The sequence below is a fragment of the Gymnodraco acuticeps genome, unplaced genomic scaffold (genome assembly GCF_902827175.1).
Source record: "Gymnodraco acuticeps unplaced genomic scaffold, fGymAcu1.1, whole genome shotgun sequence".
NCBI classification, from domain to species: domain Eukaryota; kingdom Metazoa; phylum Chordata; class Actinopteri; order Perciformes; family Bathydraconidae; genus Gymnodraco; species Gymnodraco acuticeps.
Window position 1 is genome coordinate 3,034,174 of NW_022990583.1, and position 15,114 is coordinate 3,049,287.

The 15,114-nt window shown below is 42.0% G+C and overlaps 1 protein-coding gene across 2 annotated transcripts; it reads right to left on the reverse strand.

The window, feature by feature from the left end:
* Positions 1-272: 272 nt before the first annotated feature.
* On the reverse strand, positions 273-14,678 carry LOC117553971 (solute carrier family 45 member 4-like). 2 transcript variants are annotated; one of them, XM_034228136.1, is made up of 13 exons: positions 14,504-14,678; positions 12,498-13,502; positions 6,207-6,395; positions 5,934-6,113; positions 5,001-5,677; positions 4,724-4,861; positions 4,389-4,637; positions 4,074-4,193; positions 3,753-3,852; positions 3,529-3,609; positions 3,270-3,400; positions 2,794-2,862; positions 273-2,498 (listed from the first exon to the last, which is right to left on the reverse strand). In XM_034228136.1, the coding sequence occupies exons 2-13, from the start codon at positions 12,718-12,720 to the stop codon at positions 2,199-2,201; spliced, it is 2,457 nt and encodes an 818-aa protein (XP_034084027.1). In that variant the 5' UTR covers positions 12,721-13,502; positions 14,504-14,678; the 3' UTR covers positions 273-2,198. The 2 variants fall into 2 exon arrangements, with proteins under 2 accessions (XP_034084027.1, XP_034084026.1); XM_034228135.1 differs by having other exon boundaries at positions 4,724-4,864.
* Positions 14,679-15,114: the final 436 nt, after the last annotated feature.

Sequence of the window (15,114 nt, forward strand, 5' to 3'; positions counted from 1 at the left end):
GTCCCTGGTCAAAATATTATCCTGAGACATTACCAAACCCTTCTAATACTAAGTCTCTCTGTCTGTTAAGGGTAAGAGGCACCATAACAGATGTTTAACTATTCCTTTAACTTGTAAATTCTATTATTGCGCCCAACTTATATCAATAATTATTTTTTCTTTGGTTAATTGCATTGAAGGGAGGTTATTTTATCTCCATTATGACTTTTGCAAACATTAGTGAAAGAATGAAAAGAAGAAATGAAGACGACATGCAGAAAAAGAGACACAAGTGAAGGTGCATTCATTCTTTTTTTTACCAATACCAAAACAATTGGTACAAAAATGTCTTGTTTACAAAGTACAAAAGTTTGTGCAGCAGCAAAATTATTAAAAGATCCCTTTAAAATCACACAAGGGATTGACTTTCAAACCAAAACATAAAATAGTATTAGCATCCCAAACATCTTAACATTTGTATAAAACCAAAACGATTTCAATAAGTCAGGGGCCTGTTTCTAGAAGCACTTAAAATGAAGTGTTTTCCTAAAAAGCTTCTTGCTGAGATAGAAAGATCTTTGAAACATTTAGACCAGCTAAAGCTAAATGAGTTTGAACTAAGTAAGTGTTAAAGGAATAAAAGCTGTAGTGCACTTGTCTTTCTGGTTGTCCTCTAAAACGTTTCATTTGGTCACCACATCCCAGTCAGGGAAATTTCAAGTTTGCATAGATCAGTCGGTGGCCTTGCATAGAAGTCGTCAATATGTAGCGCATGTTTTAGAGTAGACGATATAGCTTAAAACCTCCCTAAATAAATAAATATTGTTCTTATAAGTAGACTTAAGGCTGAGCAAGACATGTATACTAACTGGCAAAGTTTACTGAAGATGCTGAAAAAAACTGTTGAATTAAGGTTGAACATCTGTAGATTATGACACTATGCACACTGCACTCAGTTTGTGACACTGAGAATGGAGACTATGCTAACCATTATCTTGCATTCTGCTAAATGTTAACAATAATCCTTTACAGACCATCTCTGTTTTCAAACATGTTAGTTATTCTAAAGGAAACTGAATCCTGGCAGTATGGCAGCTATTCATCTTGATATTTGACCACTGTGTACATCAGGTCAGGTCAAATGATAGGTTTGGCACTCTAACTAATGGATGTTACATACTGTATATGTACCCTGATGATGGTGTTTCTCCTTTCAACTGTATTTGGAATGTATATTACAATTTGTTGTTGTTGATATAATTCAAGAAAAAGCAAAACAAATGCCACCTCTAAAACAAATCCCAGTGAAACCCAAAAGAAAGTTAGAATCCATGTTACACTATTGGTCAAAAATGCAATGCAAAATGTATTGTGATAGACTTTGCATTGCTTTTGTTGTTCATTGCACTCAACAGTAGAGCAAAACATACATTGACGGCTGCTGGCTTAATTCTTACTACAAATTATGAAAAACAAAGTGTTGTGTTTCATGGCATAGTCGTATCGCATTAAGAAAGAAACATCATAAAAGGTCACTTAAATGAATACAAAAAGTGAATAGAAAAAAGGGTTTTGGGTCTTGAACAAATGTAAAAGGCTTTGAATGTTGTTTTGAAACTTTCTGGCAATTTCCTAAATAACAAAATAATAACCCTATCTTCCATCAAAGGTATTCCCTTAACAGACTGGAACATATATGAACACCTGTATTCAGTCTACATGTAATGCACACACACTTTCACAGCACTATGATTGTCCATTAAGCCTCTGTGAAATAAAATATCACAAATCCCGTCATTCTGCAGCATCAGTTTGACAATAGTGTTCTGAAGTGAGATAGAAAGTGCTTTGCGTGCTTCCCATTTGTGTTTTCGCAATAAAAGGCTTACATTTGTTTCACTAGTCTGAGCTAAGTTAGTTTGAACAGTCTCACCAATTCACTAATGGCTCACTTCTATCTATCTAGCCATCCAAACTTGTATTTGTTTTAAGGAGGAGGTAGCAATAAGACAGGCATAGCAGCCCAACACTGAGATTGTTTCTTTTGGTCAGTCCTCTACTCAAAAAAAGATTCTCCATTCAAAACCACCCAGCCTACATTTCTGTAGATGAGAATACACGGTCTGCCATGTTTTCTCTCTTTTCAATATACTCCCTCCATCAGAAAGGCACAGACATTTGGTATAATCCTCACATAGTGGAGCCTGACATGTTAATGCTCAGGCAACTGTGTCCTTCTCAGTGTTTTTCAAACTTGCCCCATCTGTGAGGCTCAGCAGAGCCAACCTCTGGTCACCGTTCCTTTTTCCATTTTCTTCTGGCTCTCCAGGTAAACCCACCAAGGCCTGGTTGGTCTCTGAGCTGCTCGGCTCTAAATCAGGATAAATGACCAGGAAACAGGCAGTGAGGAAGCCGAGGAAGGCGCCCCCGGAGGCAACTGCAGGAATGACACGCACACTCCCAACTGCATCTACCACAGCGCCGAGGGCCGATGCAACCAAGATCTGGCTGACATAGACCTAGAAAAGAAACAAGATAGAATGACACAACAGAAAAGTACACACTGTGAGGACATTCATACTTTCCATTGCTTCTTATCAACAGCAAAAAAACCTGAATATGAGGCAAAGTTAGAAAAGAAACATCCAATTATTTAAGCTCACAGCCCTAAACATGACGTATCCGAATCAAAGTCCATTTATCACTAGGTCGTCGTTAGTTGATGCTTATTTCAATATCACAATCTAATTTGGCTGGACACGACTGGATCAGTTTAAGTTCAGAGCTGAAGGGGGAAAGAGTATAAATGCTCACCTGGCAGGACAAGATAGCGCAGTCAATCCCAAAACCTCTTCTTGTGTTTGCTGGGCTGTGGTGAATGTACTGAGGAGAGGGACAAAGCAGAAACTACCATTAACCGTACTGTAGATTGTCAGCGTCTAGGTTTAAAAAGTACTATAATGTTGAGTACGTTTACAGAAAGGGCAAACACATGACATTTTTTTTAACACACCTTAATCTAAAAAGTAATGAGATACAGAACAAAAACTACATCAACTGACGATGCTGTAGGATTCAAACACTTAGTGACTGAGCTAGCTTTAATGTTTACACATTTCAAAGCTTTGAAAACTGCAAATACTTTAGTGATGTTCCAAGGTTAAATTAAACAAATAAAAACATAAAATCTTAAATATTTTTGTTTGTAAGTGTGTTCAGTTCTCTCATGTATTCTTTTGTATCTCCAGGTTCTGACAGCGTGCGTGGATATTTGAGTTTATTGTCCGTACCTCTTTGATCTCATGGTACTGCCCGAGTAATGCGTAGGGGCAGTAGGAGATACTCATGGAGATGATGCCCATGCTACTGATCATCACCATGGCAACATAAACATTAGGGAAGATCGCCATGACAGCCGTTCCTAAGTTCGGAAAGATGAAATCTGTTTAAATTACATTTCCTTTTATTCTGCATACCCATTAAGACAACTGGTCCATAACCAACTTCACAACATTATAGTCAGCTGTTTATTCTCTTGTGGAAATGTACCTATTGAGAATCCAAGAGTTCCAACAATGTAGATAATCTTAATGCTCAGATCAAAGTTATCCAGGTACTTCTGAAGGATTGCTGAGTGGAGAGATGACAAGAAAATATAAATGAATGAAGACAGCGTGGGTAAGTTGGATAGAAAATGGAGGGGAAACGTTTATTCATATTTACTATTTGTAAATACAGCAATTATGAGATTTAAATGTAGGTTTAGGTTATACCAGAGCAGACAGCAGCAGTAGCAGCGTAGACCACCAGCCCCCAGCAGCCCATCTGTACTCCTCTGTGATAGTTGAGTAGCTCTGTGGAATTGGATGGTGCCTGAAAAAAGTTGGATCATTTTAGCATCATAGACTGGGTAAGTTAACTGACATTGTAGTGTTTGATTGGCATACATGAATAATGTGACATGCAATCGGTTAGCACAAGTGTCTTGAACAATACGATGTGAGTGTGTGTGTGTGTGTGTGTGTGTGTGTGTGTGTGTGTGTGTGTGTGTGGTGTGTGTGTGTGTGTGTGTGTGTGTGTGTGTGTGTGTGTACCGTTGGGTCTCCATGGTAGATGACTTGCCCCATGAAATCAGTGTAAAACACAGCTTCAGCGATAATGGAGAACCATGTGAGGAGGTGACACACACACAATGTCCACAGCTGCCTCGGCATCTACGGAGAACAAAAAAGAAACAAGAACTCAAGACTAGCAGGGGAAACATGAAGGATGAATTTCACAAAAATGTGTTTGAATAATTAATTTGCAACTGCAAACCTATTAAGGTTGTGAATGTGATGCAGTGCAATAGTAAAATAGGGGAAGGTCAAAAATACATAAATATGAAGGACACTTCTTAATTACTTCACCTTGAACATGGATAACCAGAGCAGCCGAACAGTTGTGCCCTTGTCTGGTCCTCCCTCAGAGCTGGAGCCCTCAGATGAGAGGCTGCTCGCTGACAGCTGCAGCTCCCGCCGGTCGGCACGCCGATGGAGCTCGCTCAGGTCATTCAGACTCTGGGAGGTGGTGATTGGCCGAGGGCTCAAGGGCGCTGCCTTTCGCAGTCCATATCGCTGTGATCCCACTCGTCCATAGTAGGAAAAAGTGAAGGAGGGCTAAAGAGAAAAAAACATGAGCTTTTTCACTTTTGCCAAAATACTATTAAAGAAAGTAGATGTGAAAATGGTTAATGCAATTGTACCTGTCTGTAGAAGGTGTGTGGGTGTGGGCGTGAGGAAACTGAGGTCTTGGTCAGCAGCTTAGTGGGGGCGTTGTCTTTCATTTCACTGAAATGGTCAGAAGAGGACAAGCTCGCATTGGCACCGTTGACAGCCTTGACCTGCTGGGACACAAGAGAGGAACAGACGTATTAAAGGAACAAATTAAACTCAATACATGGGACAACATATCTGAAACACAGCACAAAAGTTCCATATAATGTCCAAGAGACAATATAGAAGATAATCGTGAAATGTTACCTGTTTTTTTAGGTTTGAGTTCTCTGAACCAGAATGTATCTGAAGGTGAGGAGGAGGGCTGTTTGTTGAACCCTTCGACTCGGTACAAGCTGGCTTTTTAGAGGCTACCATCCCATCAGTAAGGTCGGGGGGTCCACCAGAAGGAGAAAGGGTCCCAATAATGTGATATGATGGCTGAAAAGTATCTTGTAGCTCTGCCTGCGTCTCTGGTAGAAAGCGATGCACCTCTGTCAGGAAATGTTGCGAGTCTAGATCGAGATCAGAATCCATCTCGATTGTAGCGTCTGGCATGGCTAAGACTGAGTCGCTTTTACTCCGCACTCTTTCCACGGCCAGGAAGTCCATGTCATCTTTCTCCGAATCTGATTCGTTGTCCTGCCGGGAAGTCGCTCGAGCAGAAGCATCCTCCTCCGCTATCACATCAAGGACGGGTGCCGAGTGACCAACAGGTCTGAAAGACAACTGACTGGTGGACACCGCCTTTCCTGTGACTTTAAGCCGGTCGGACGGAGCGAAAGATTGCTCGGGGATACTGAACATGTGCAGAGTGACGGAGATAATAAAGATGATGCCTGCGAACAGGAAGAGAACCTGTTCCTGTTCTTTAAATGCTTGGCCCAGAGCTGTGCCAGTCCAGTCTAGACCTCCCAGCATGTAGCCCACTGCCCCGCCCAGTCCTGGAGAGACAGGAATGGACACATGTTAAAGTGTGCAAAGTCTAAGAAACAAGGACAAGTATGAGCAGCTTATAAAAAGGTACTGCCTCTATGTGTAGAACATTTGTAAACTCATTATGTAGGTGATATCCCTTATACTGTAAATGCATGACGATGTATATGTATGCACTTCTTATGTGTTATTTAATAGTTTATCATTTTACTGATCTATGTGGACAGTATGTGTGTTGGAGTACCAACATGCATGTTGTCTTACCAGCAGAGAAGGCATGAATATTCAGGGCCATATCTTGCTCGTCAGTGTCAGCAACATCCAGAAGGTACGCTCTGATTGGTCCCTCGGAAGCATCCGCACTGAAGTCCAGCACCACCACACCTAATACAGTGAGGACGATGCCGATTGGCTGGCTGCTGGGAGTATCACCAAGGGAAAGGCCTAACAGAACACATAGAAATTAAACAAACATGGAGTGTAACCATTATTTGTTCTAAAATTCAGATGGCAATCTCATTGCAACCGTCTACTCACCTATTACTGATCCATTTAAGAAGAGTGCCACTCCCAGCAGCACGCCTACACACAGGGCTAGAATGAATGGTCTTCTCCGGCCGATTCGCAGAGTACACCGGTCACTGGCTGAGCCAATCACAGGCGTGAGGAGGAGACCCAGGATAGGACTGAGGAACCAGGTTAAGCTGTAATATTGCTCGGGGAGACCTAAAAAAAAAAACACACACAAACAAATGGTAGATTCAATATTAAGATAAAGTGAAAGTACGCTTATGTGTGACTATGTCAAACCAGATTGTTAAATGATATTACATAGCTTGTCTTTTGTGTTCATTTTGCACATTGAGATATGGCAACAACAAAAAATGTTCCTTTACACTGATCTTTTAATATATGTTGTACTGTATGATACTGAGATCTGTCAAAGATTTTCAATGAGATTAATCTGTATTTTTTTAAACTGTAGTTAACTACTGCCGACTGAAAGACGGATATGAGCGCCAATGTTTCGTGTGATTAATTACACAGCTCTGTTTTTTCCTGTCATTTTTGTAGAATACTCATCAATAAGGTGTTTATACGTTTGTCATCTAGGGGCCTATAATAGATCAAACTGTGGAAGTCTCAGCAGAGAAGTGTGCATGTTTTCCTATGATCTACTCGATCTAATGTGACAGCTTTTACATACCAATGCATTCAAAACCACTAGTGCTCTTAATACGCTTCCTTTACCAATGTGTCTACAGTGGCAAGAGCATTTCAGATAATGAGGTTGCCTGTTACAACAAAACAGAAATATGCACCAACCAGCCAGGAAAGTGGTGAAATCACCCCCAGTTGTGAGACAGAACTAGGCTTTAGCATGCACTAAAAACAGGGAACAGTCATCCTTATCTTGCAGCTATTTCAATATCAATGTGGCTTGATCTTTTTCAGTGTACTAGTTTGAAATATATGGAAGATTTATTGCAGACAATGCCCAGCTCTCAGCTGGCAGTTATGATAACAAATGTCTCTGCTAAATGAATATATCCTGATTTTCCAATCCTTATAAAGACGTGGTTTCAATGTAAGAAACGGACATTCTTAAACTCAGGCAGCTCGCTGGGTGGTGCGACTGGTTCTCACGGGAACAACATGTTACACATGCTGCCTTACTCTGCTCCTGCTTTCCCTCTCTTAAGACAACAACACAGCTAGAATTATAGCAATACCTCTCTTGGGTACCATTAGGAGTTTTTGACATGTAGAAGCCCTATGAATCAGACGGAAATGCATTCAAGACGTTTGTTAGACCTCAAGGGCAACACAGTGTGTTTTAGTGAGTAGTGTGTGCCAACATGACTTTTATTTGTTTTAAGAACAACTCCACAGGGCACATTTAACCAGATATATGACTCACTCATTCAATAGGTTTGTGTAGCATGAAGGCTAGGAGGAACATCCTGCTTGAGTTCAATGTTTTAAATGCTGCAGTACTACCTAAACAATGCTTTCAAACACATCCTCAATGGGATGTGCATAAAAGATTTTCAAATATAACCTTTCTTACAATAATGAGAATAGGGAGAAATGTGGAGAGGCTAACATTTGCTTTGTTAGACATTCTTGTCATACCTAGCCAGGGGAAAATACCTTTGTTCAATTTCTGCTATGTTGGCAAACCTCATCTACATCTAACTGCATAGCCCATGGTTGACTACTGTTGGGCAGACAAGTTACATGACACAGTGGTGCAGTCTGGGAAATCAATAGATCATGTCTGGCTGTGAAACAACAGTCAAATTCCACCATGGTGGTGCTGTTACCTGAATACTGGTACAGCTGGAATGCAGACTGATGGGTGTATCCTTTTGGATAGCTGTAGTAGGTGTAAACAACAAGCCAATTATAATTATATATTTATAAACAATTAACCCATAAAAGGACACTCAGCTGACTCTGGGCAAACAGTCAAAGTAGGTCTGCCACTTTCCTGACACTAACCAGGGGAGCACTGCCACAGATATATCACTAATGGCGCGTTTCCACTGCAGCGGGTAGCTCGCAGTAAGCGTGCCGAGCCGTGCGGGGCCCGTTTTTGGTTGCGTTTCCACTTGGCCTAGTTTTGGCCCGGGGCTACTTTTTCACCTTTTTTCTGGCCCGACTAAATCGTGGTTCTAGGGCCAGGAACAACCAGGCTGAGTCGGGCTGAGTATGCTAAACTAGAGAGAGAATCGCTGGCAAGGGGGCTACAACTACAACAAGATGAACATATTTGACCGTAATTTAATTGTAATACACATTTCAAAATGATGCCGAAGTAACAACATACTGATACCGGTTAGTAAAAACCATGAATTAATGCTTTGACAAGTCTGCAGATAGACGGCAGGCGAAAACCCTTTTAAAATGCGTGTTTTCTAAATGTAGCTTGGCAAAGCTAACGTTATATATGCTCCGACCGTCCACACTCACAACAATGGCCTATACAGACATAAATAAACCAGCGACTGTATTCGCTATGACACAGGCAGTCTGTGGTTTGTACTTGTTTAACTTTTGTCTAGTTTCTGAACAGATATGAGGAGCTGTGTGCTCTGAGTGCTAAGAGCTAACGGCTGTGTTGTTTTTCTGGGGCTCTCATTGAAGATGACGTTACGGCTCCGCCTACACTGCGTTACTATAGTAACTGTCCCAGTTCCTAAACTGTAATGGAAGCGCAGCATTAAAGTGAGCCGGGCCTAATAAGGCCTAACCAAACCGAGCGAGGCCTGCAGTGGAAACGCGCCATACGAATACGGCACTAAACGATTGCGGAAACGATAACGGGTCCCAAGGTGGATAGAACGGCATACAGCTCCGTGTGTACGCCCTATACGATCATTTTCTGATAATGATGAGGCAATAGCCCAGCCTCTCCCCACCTCTGCTGCTCACCCCCGCGTCAAAGTAAACTGCACACTGAATTCAGATTATTTATCTTTCTCTCGATATGGACATAAACGCGAGTGAAGTCTAATCTGACAGGACACGCAGCTCTGCTCACCTGCAGCTCCTCCCGCTGTGATGCAGCGGTGAACGGAGCAAAACACACACTTCGAGTCAGATCATCGCCCTTAGCTATTTTAATTACCTCTCAAACTACCTAAACTAGTTATAAATATGTTTATTTTTACTGTCGGCCGGGTCACTCATTACTGGATCAGCTGCTGCATGAGACAGACACTAGGCTTGTTTGAGACGCGTTGCGGCTCGCCTCGAAAGCAGATGAGAGTAGCCGATCGCAGCCGGGGGAGGTCTCAAAAAGCTCGCCTGAAGTCGGACAGCTACGAGTCGGCTTCTTCTTCTTCATCTTCGCCTTCTTCTTCTTCTTCTCTCGGTTATTTGGCGGATTGCAAACAACTTTAAGTTGCATACCGCCACCTCCGGAGTCGGCTTGACTCGGTTTGCATTTATAAAGAATGCACACATGTGTTTAATCGTTAATGTCAGATATGTACAGTGTTGGGACTAACGCGTTACAAGTAACGCGTTACTGTAACGCCGTTATTTGTTGGCAGTAACGGAGCCTACACACGGCGGCGTGCGTTGCCGCTTCAACGCTTCTGCCCATTCACTTTGAATGGGGTGACGTCACGATTCGCCGAACTGCATTGTGGGAGCAAAGCGTAGCTTCTCTCGCGGTGCTCGCTGCAAAAGTAGAGCAATGTTCTACTTTTGCTGCCTCGACGGAGGCGTCAGCCAATCAAATCCCGCGTATGCAAATCTGACATTACAAGCGCTAGCCAATCAAACCGCGTGTATGTTGGGAGAGCCAGACCGCAGTTATTTCCCCATGTCAAAAAATGGAGGAGGAAATTATCGTGGCGGTACTATATGACCAGTCCCTCTTTACATACAGGGATACAAACCGGAGGAGCCAGGCATGAGACAGTGGGTGAAACTGGTAGGTGTTCGCCTGTTTGGGGAGTTTATATCCAGTGTACTTCGTTTGAATGGACAGCTAGCAAGCATAGACAGTATATTTAGCCAGCATCGATGTAGCATGAATGCTTTGCTTTGTATGTCCGGGGCGGGACATTCATGTGATTGGTTGTTGGTCGCGTTGTTCGTAAAAAAATCCCCAAACTTCAGACACGCCCACCGCCAAGCGGTAACGCACGCCGCCGTGTGTAGGGGCCGTAACTAGCACTCTAACGCATTACTTTTTAAATTCAGTAACTCAGTTACCGTTACTACATGGTGCGTTACTCCGTTACTGCGTTAGTTTTTGATATAGTCAACAGCCAGGCGAACAGAGATGAGAACTGTACTTAAGTACAGTACTTGAGTAAATGTACTTTGATACTTCCTGTGTCACATGCGGAGACGGGCTGTGGGCGTGTTTGTGTTGTTTACTAACAAGACTATCATGGCGGCGGCGGAGCTCAAGTCTCGTTTCTCCACCTGGAGATATTCTCACTATTTCACTTTTGTCGAGCACAAAGAAAATAACGTTTTAGTTAAATGTAAGTTGTGTCTTGGCGGGTCAAAGATCCTATCTACTGCCCAAACCAGTAATTCAAATATCTTAAAACATCTGCAAAAACAACATGCTGGGACGAAGCTAGTAGCTAAGACCACAGAGACTCATCCAACACCACTCCACCTCCACCTAAGCAACAGCGGCTGGATTTTAACCAAGGGACTGCTGGCCAGGGAAAAGTCGATAAAGCCATTGCACGGTATGTTGTAGAACACATGCAGGCTATTGCTACAGTGGAGTCACCCGCTTTCAGGGAGCTAGTTAGCATGATAGCATGTCCGGGCGGCACACGGCATATGGGACGGAACACTTTTTCCAACTACCTGGAGAAAGAATATACAAAAATGGAAAGCCAGCTAATATCGATGCAATCCAGATTGCATATAATGCATGTCAAGTTGATCAACAGATTGTATTATTCTCCAATGCAATAACAGTACTGAAATGAAGGCTATAAGGGCATTAATGGGAGCCCTTTTTTCAAGTAATGAAAACGTTACTTTTCACAATAACGCATTACTTTTGGGTGTAAGTAACTAGTAAAGTAACTGAGTTACTTTTGACATGAAGTCACTAGTAATGGTAACTAGTTACTGGTTTTCAGTAACTAGCACAACACTGGATATGTACTAAGTAAATACATTTGTTCCTGCTCAAGATTAGATTAAACTGTATTGTTATTGCACATATTACAGGTACTGAGACAACGAAATGCAGTTTAGCTTCTAACCAGGAGTGCAACAAGCAGTAAAGTGAAAAGTAATGTACACAAGACAGAATAAAATATAGAATTAATTGAATGATGAATAAACAGTGAGGGGTATGAATACACTAGATATCAGCCTGTGAGCAGTATGAACAGTGTGTATGAATATGCTAAGATATATAAAGTATGAAAACGGTAAGCAGTGCAAGTATAGTATAAAATATATGGATATTAATTTCATGATGATAAACATTGTGAAACAATGATGAAAAATGGGAATGGATGTGGCGACGTAAAACTGACACAAAACAACAACAAACTTTTGCCGAGCCAATTGGAGAGTTTCATCACCAGCACGTGGTAAAAACCACCAATGAGCGCTCAGCTCGAGATACCAGCGAGTCGTTTCCCATCAAGCATTTCGCTTCCGCAGCCCGTGGAGAGGAACTGCGCCGCCTCGCCGCGCCTCGCTCTCAAGGCTGCGGGCGTCTTTGTCCCGCGAGATTTCAACGTCTCATGTAGGCGGGCCTCCAGAGCAAGTCGGACAAAATGACTAGCCATCATGCAACGCACTAGCAAGACGTTGATCGCAACTGCGCAGGTCTCGCTTGTCTCAAACAAGCCTACTGACGCTGTCAGAAGAGAGGGAGGAAAAAGAGAGGCTCCGTGTATTTTATTATTATATTATATAGAGTCGTTATTCATTTGTTTTAAAGCTCAATAAATAACAAAGAAGACCTTTGACCGGCACTTTTATAATTTTGTCGGAAGATTTAAACTTTAATACACGTTGACTGGCGAAAAACTCTGCCCGGTTCCCTCGGCCCCCACCGCGGAGAATAAACAGAAGGGCAACCATGACAACCATGCTTCTTCGCTGCTTTTGTGGAGGAAGTTACAGCGTCACGTACAGGCTCCTGCATATGTAGCCTACTGCAGCTTCTCCAGCGGTTGGAGCCGCAACACGTCTCAAACAAGCCTACTATCCGGTGAATATTGCGTGTGGACGGAAGCTTTTTTGCGATTGCGTTAATCCTATGCGTTTAGCCGTTTAGCAACAGTGTCTCTCTTTATATGACAGTAAGCATCTCCTTACCTATCTGCAGCAGCACTGGCGTAACCAGGGCGGTTTCCATGGCATAGCAGAATTCCCGTCCGAACATCACTGCTCCGTGCATCACCCAGCGATGCAGAGGGATGTGCATAACTCTGCCCACTTCTTCCACATCTTTCTCGCTGTCACTCTCTTCTGCTTCTTCTCTGGGTTTCCTCCACTCTGAAAGGCCATATGCCCCCCTCTCCTCTGCTTTTCCTCCCATTACAGTCTGGTAATGGGTTTACTTTGTCGAATGGCTGATATTAGTGTACAAATATGTATTTCTACTATTTTCAATACTTGGAGCAGAACTGTTCAATGTTATTAAATGTAAATACAACAAGTTGAAAGTTGACAATTGTCCATCCGTTTCATCTTGATCATTCACAGTGTCTGCAAAGATATCCAGACATATTATTCATATTAAATAGCATGTCTGGTGGTCAGCACCTTCTGGGTTGAAAGCCAATGAATTGCAAATAATTGAAGAGTAGGCAGGAGTCATCAGTAAAATCAGAATGGGTACAAAAGAAATATGTGATGAAAAAAACAAATGTCCATACATGTTATCCTATGGCCATCAAGCTGAGATGTGACCAGTTGCACGGCTCAGGAGCTCAGTGGGAGAGCGATGGAGGTCCTCAGTGTGGCTTGCATGATTCATAATTCAGCAAGAGCAGAGACGCTTGCATTGCTCCAGAGGTATGTAGAGGGGAGGAGCACGGAAAAGCAGAAGAGGTAGCAGAAGGGGGGGGAGGCGATATGTGTGTTGTTTGTTCCAGTAGCTGTGTTGGTATCCCTAGCTTAGAAGGGTTAGCTTAGGTTTGTGTGTGTTTGCTGTAGCTGGTCAATGAGTGTTGGAGAGTGTGTGCATGCAGTACTTGGACAGAGAGAGAGGGGCTCAGCAGAAGTCTGTCTGTGTGTGAAAGTAAAAGCACTTCCTGGCAGGTCGGGTCAAAGCATGTGGAAACTTCTTGGCAAAGACTTACTGAGTGACACAGCAACCTGCAGAAAAACAAACAGCGGTTAGATAGTAAGCTCTTAAATACTAAAACTCTACAGTCAATGACAGATAAGACTAACAAAGATTATATTTGACTGTCTATTCTCTGAGTATGGGGTCAAGGTCCAAGTAATAGAGTGCTGTGTTAAAATGAAACATTTTGCAACAATTTAACTATTTGAGATCACTATAAAGATGTTCATCTTCTTGAGTCTGTTGAAGTCATTGAAATAACTTTGAACACTACAACAATATCAGGCTATAAAGATGTCAGAGGCATGAACAAATGCCACATTGTGAAATAACCCATTGTCACAACACCATAACTGTGCTGCGAACCGTAATAGCATTAAGTTAAAAGCATTAGATATTGGGGATATAGTTTATCCACACTCTCCTCGTTTTAACACAACCAATTTCAGTCAATCATAGTTTACGTATAAGTTAATGTTTAAACAAAAAATAAACTGAGCGTTAAAACGCCTCCCACAGATGAGAGAAAGTCTGGAGAAATGTTCTGCTGTGAGTAATTCACAGTGACTCAGTACCCTGCTCCGGTGTGCATTGACGAGTCTCCACAAGTCTCTTGCGTTTTAAATGCGTGTTTTTGTTCAAAGGGATGAGTGATGGGGGTTGGTCTTGGGGGTTTGTTGAACCAGTTAAAACATGTTTAGCTCGGGAAGCAGTTCTGCTAACAGTAACCCTGACTTACCTGAGCCACATACCGACCCTTCCATGTGTATTAACTGCGTACATCCCTACAGTCTACGTAGTTAATAACCAGGCATTATCAGTGACTTTAGCGTGACACATGGCGATAGATAAACACTTGACTCTGGACACCGTAGTGTTCACTTTACTACGCCTGAGGTTTGACTTGTGGCTGACGTTACCTTAGCAAGCTAACGTCAGGTTGGCTAATACATTAACGTATATCAGGCAGCTAACGTTAGCCGGTTAATACAGAGAGCAAGTATATTAAAGACAGAAACATGTTACATACCATGGATTATACTCCGCCAAGGTGAAGTCAAAGTAGTTCCGCGTCCGTCATGTTTTTATAACGTGACAGTAAAAGTTGGTTTAGGTTAGCAATCTGGCTAACCTTTTTCAGCTAACTTGAGTGAGCATCTGCTTCACTACACTCATCAATCTCATTGGTTTCCACAGTAACAAAGCGGGGCGTGGTTGTAATAGGACGCAAATCACATCACCAAACTACTCACCTACAGTGGGCGGACACTAAACCGGCGAATTTAAAATAATAATGGTTTGCTTTTATATCATGTTTATGTTATAACTAATTTATTAATTCAATCTCAATATTATTGCAATAATATTTCAGCTTGACTGATACATTCAAGGAATAGTAATGACAAGTGATCACATCTATGATTTGAAGAGTGGTATAATAATAACACTTTCGATAATGGGACATTTAACGTAGGCCTATTGGTTTTTTTCATTTTTTCTAACCACAATAGGCTACAAATAAAACTGGTTTTACATTTGCAGAACCAGACAAAGTGGGCTTAATTAAAATTGTATTATATACGTTTAATTTATTCCACTAGAACTTAATCCCATCGAAGTGAGACACGGAAAATAACCTAT

Excerpts from the sequence above, each read along its gene's own strand:
- LOC117553971 (XM_034228135.1), bottom strand. The coding sequence starts at position 12,720 with ATGGGAGGAAAAGCAGAGGAGAGGGGGGCATATGGCCTTTCAGAGTGG. Across the intron at positions 6,396-12,497 it reads GCCAGTGCTGCTGCAGATAG|GTCTCCCCGAGCAATATTAC; the intron begins GTAAGGAGATGC and ends TTTTTTTTTTAG. Across the intron at positions 3,401-3,528 it reads AACTCTTGGATTCTCAATAG|GAACGGCTGTCATGGCGATC; the intron begins GTACATTTCCAC and ends TTCCGAACTTAG.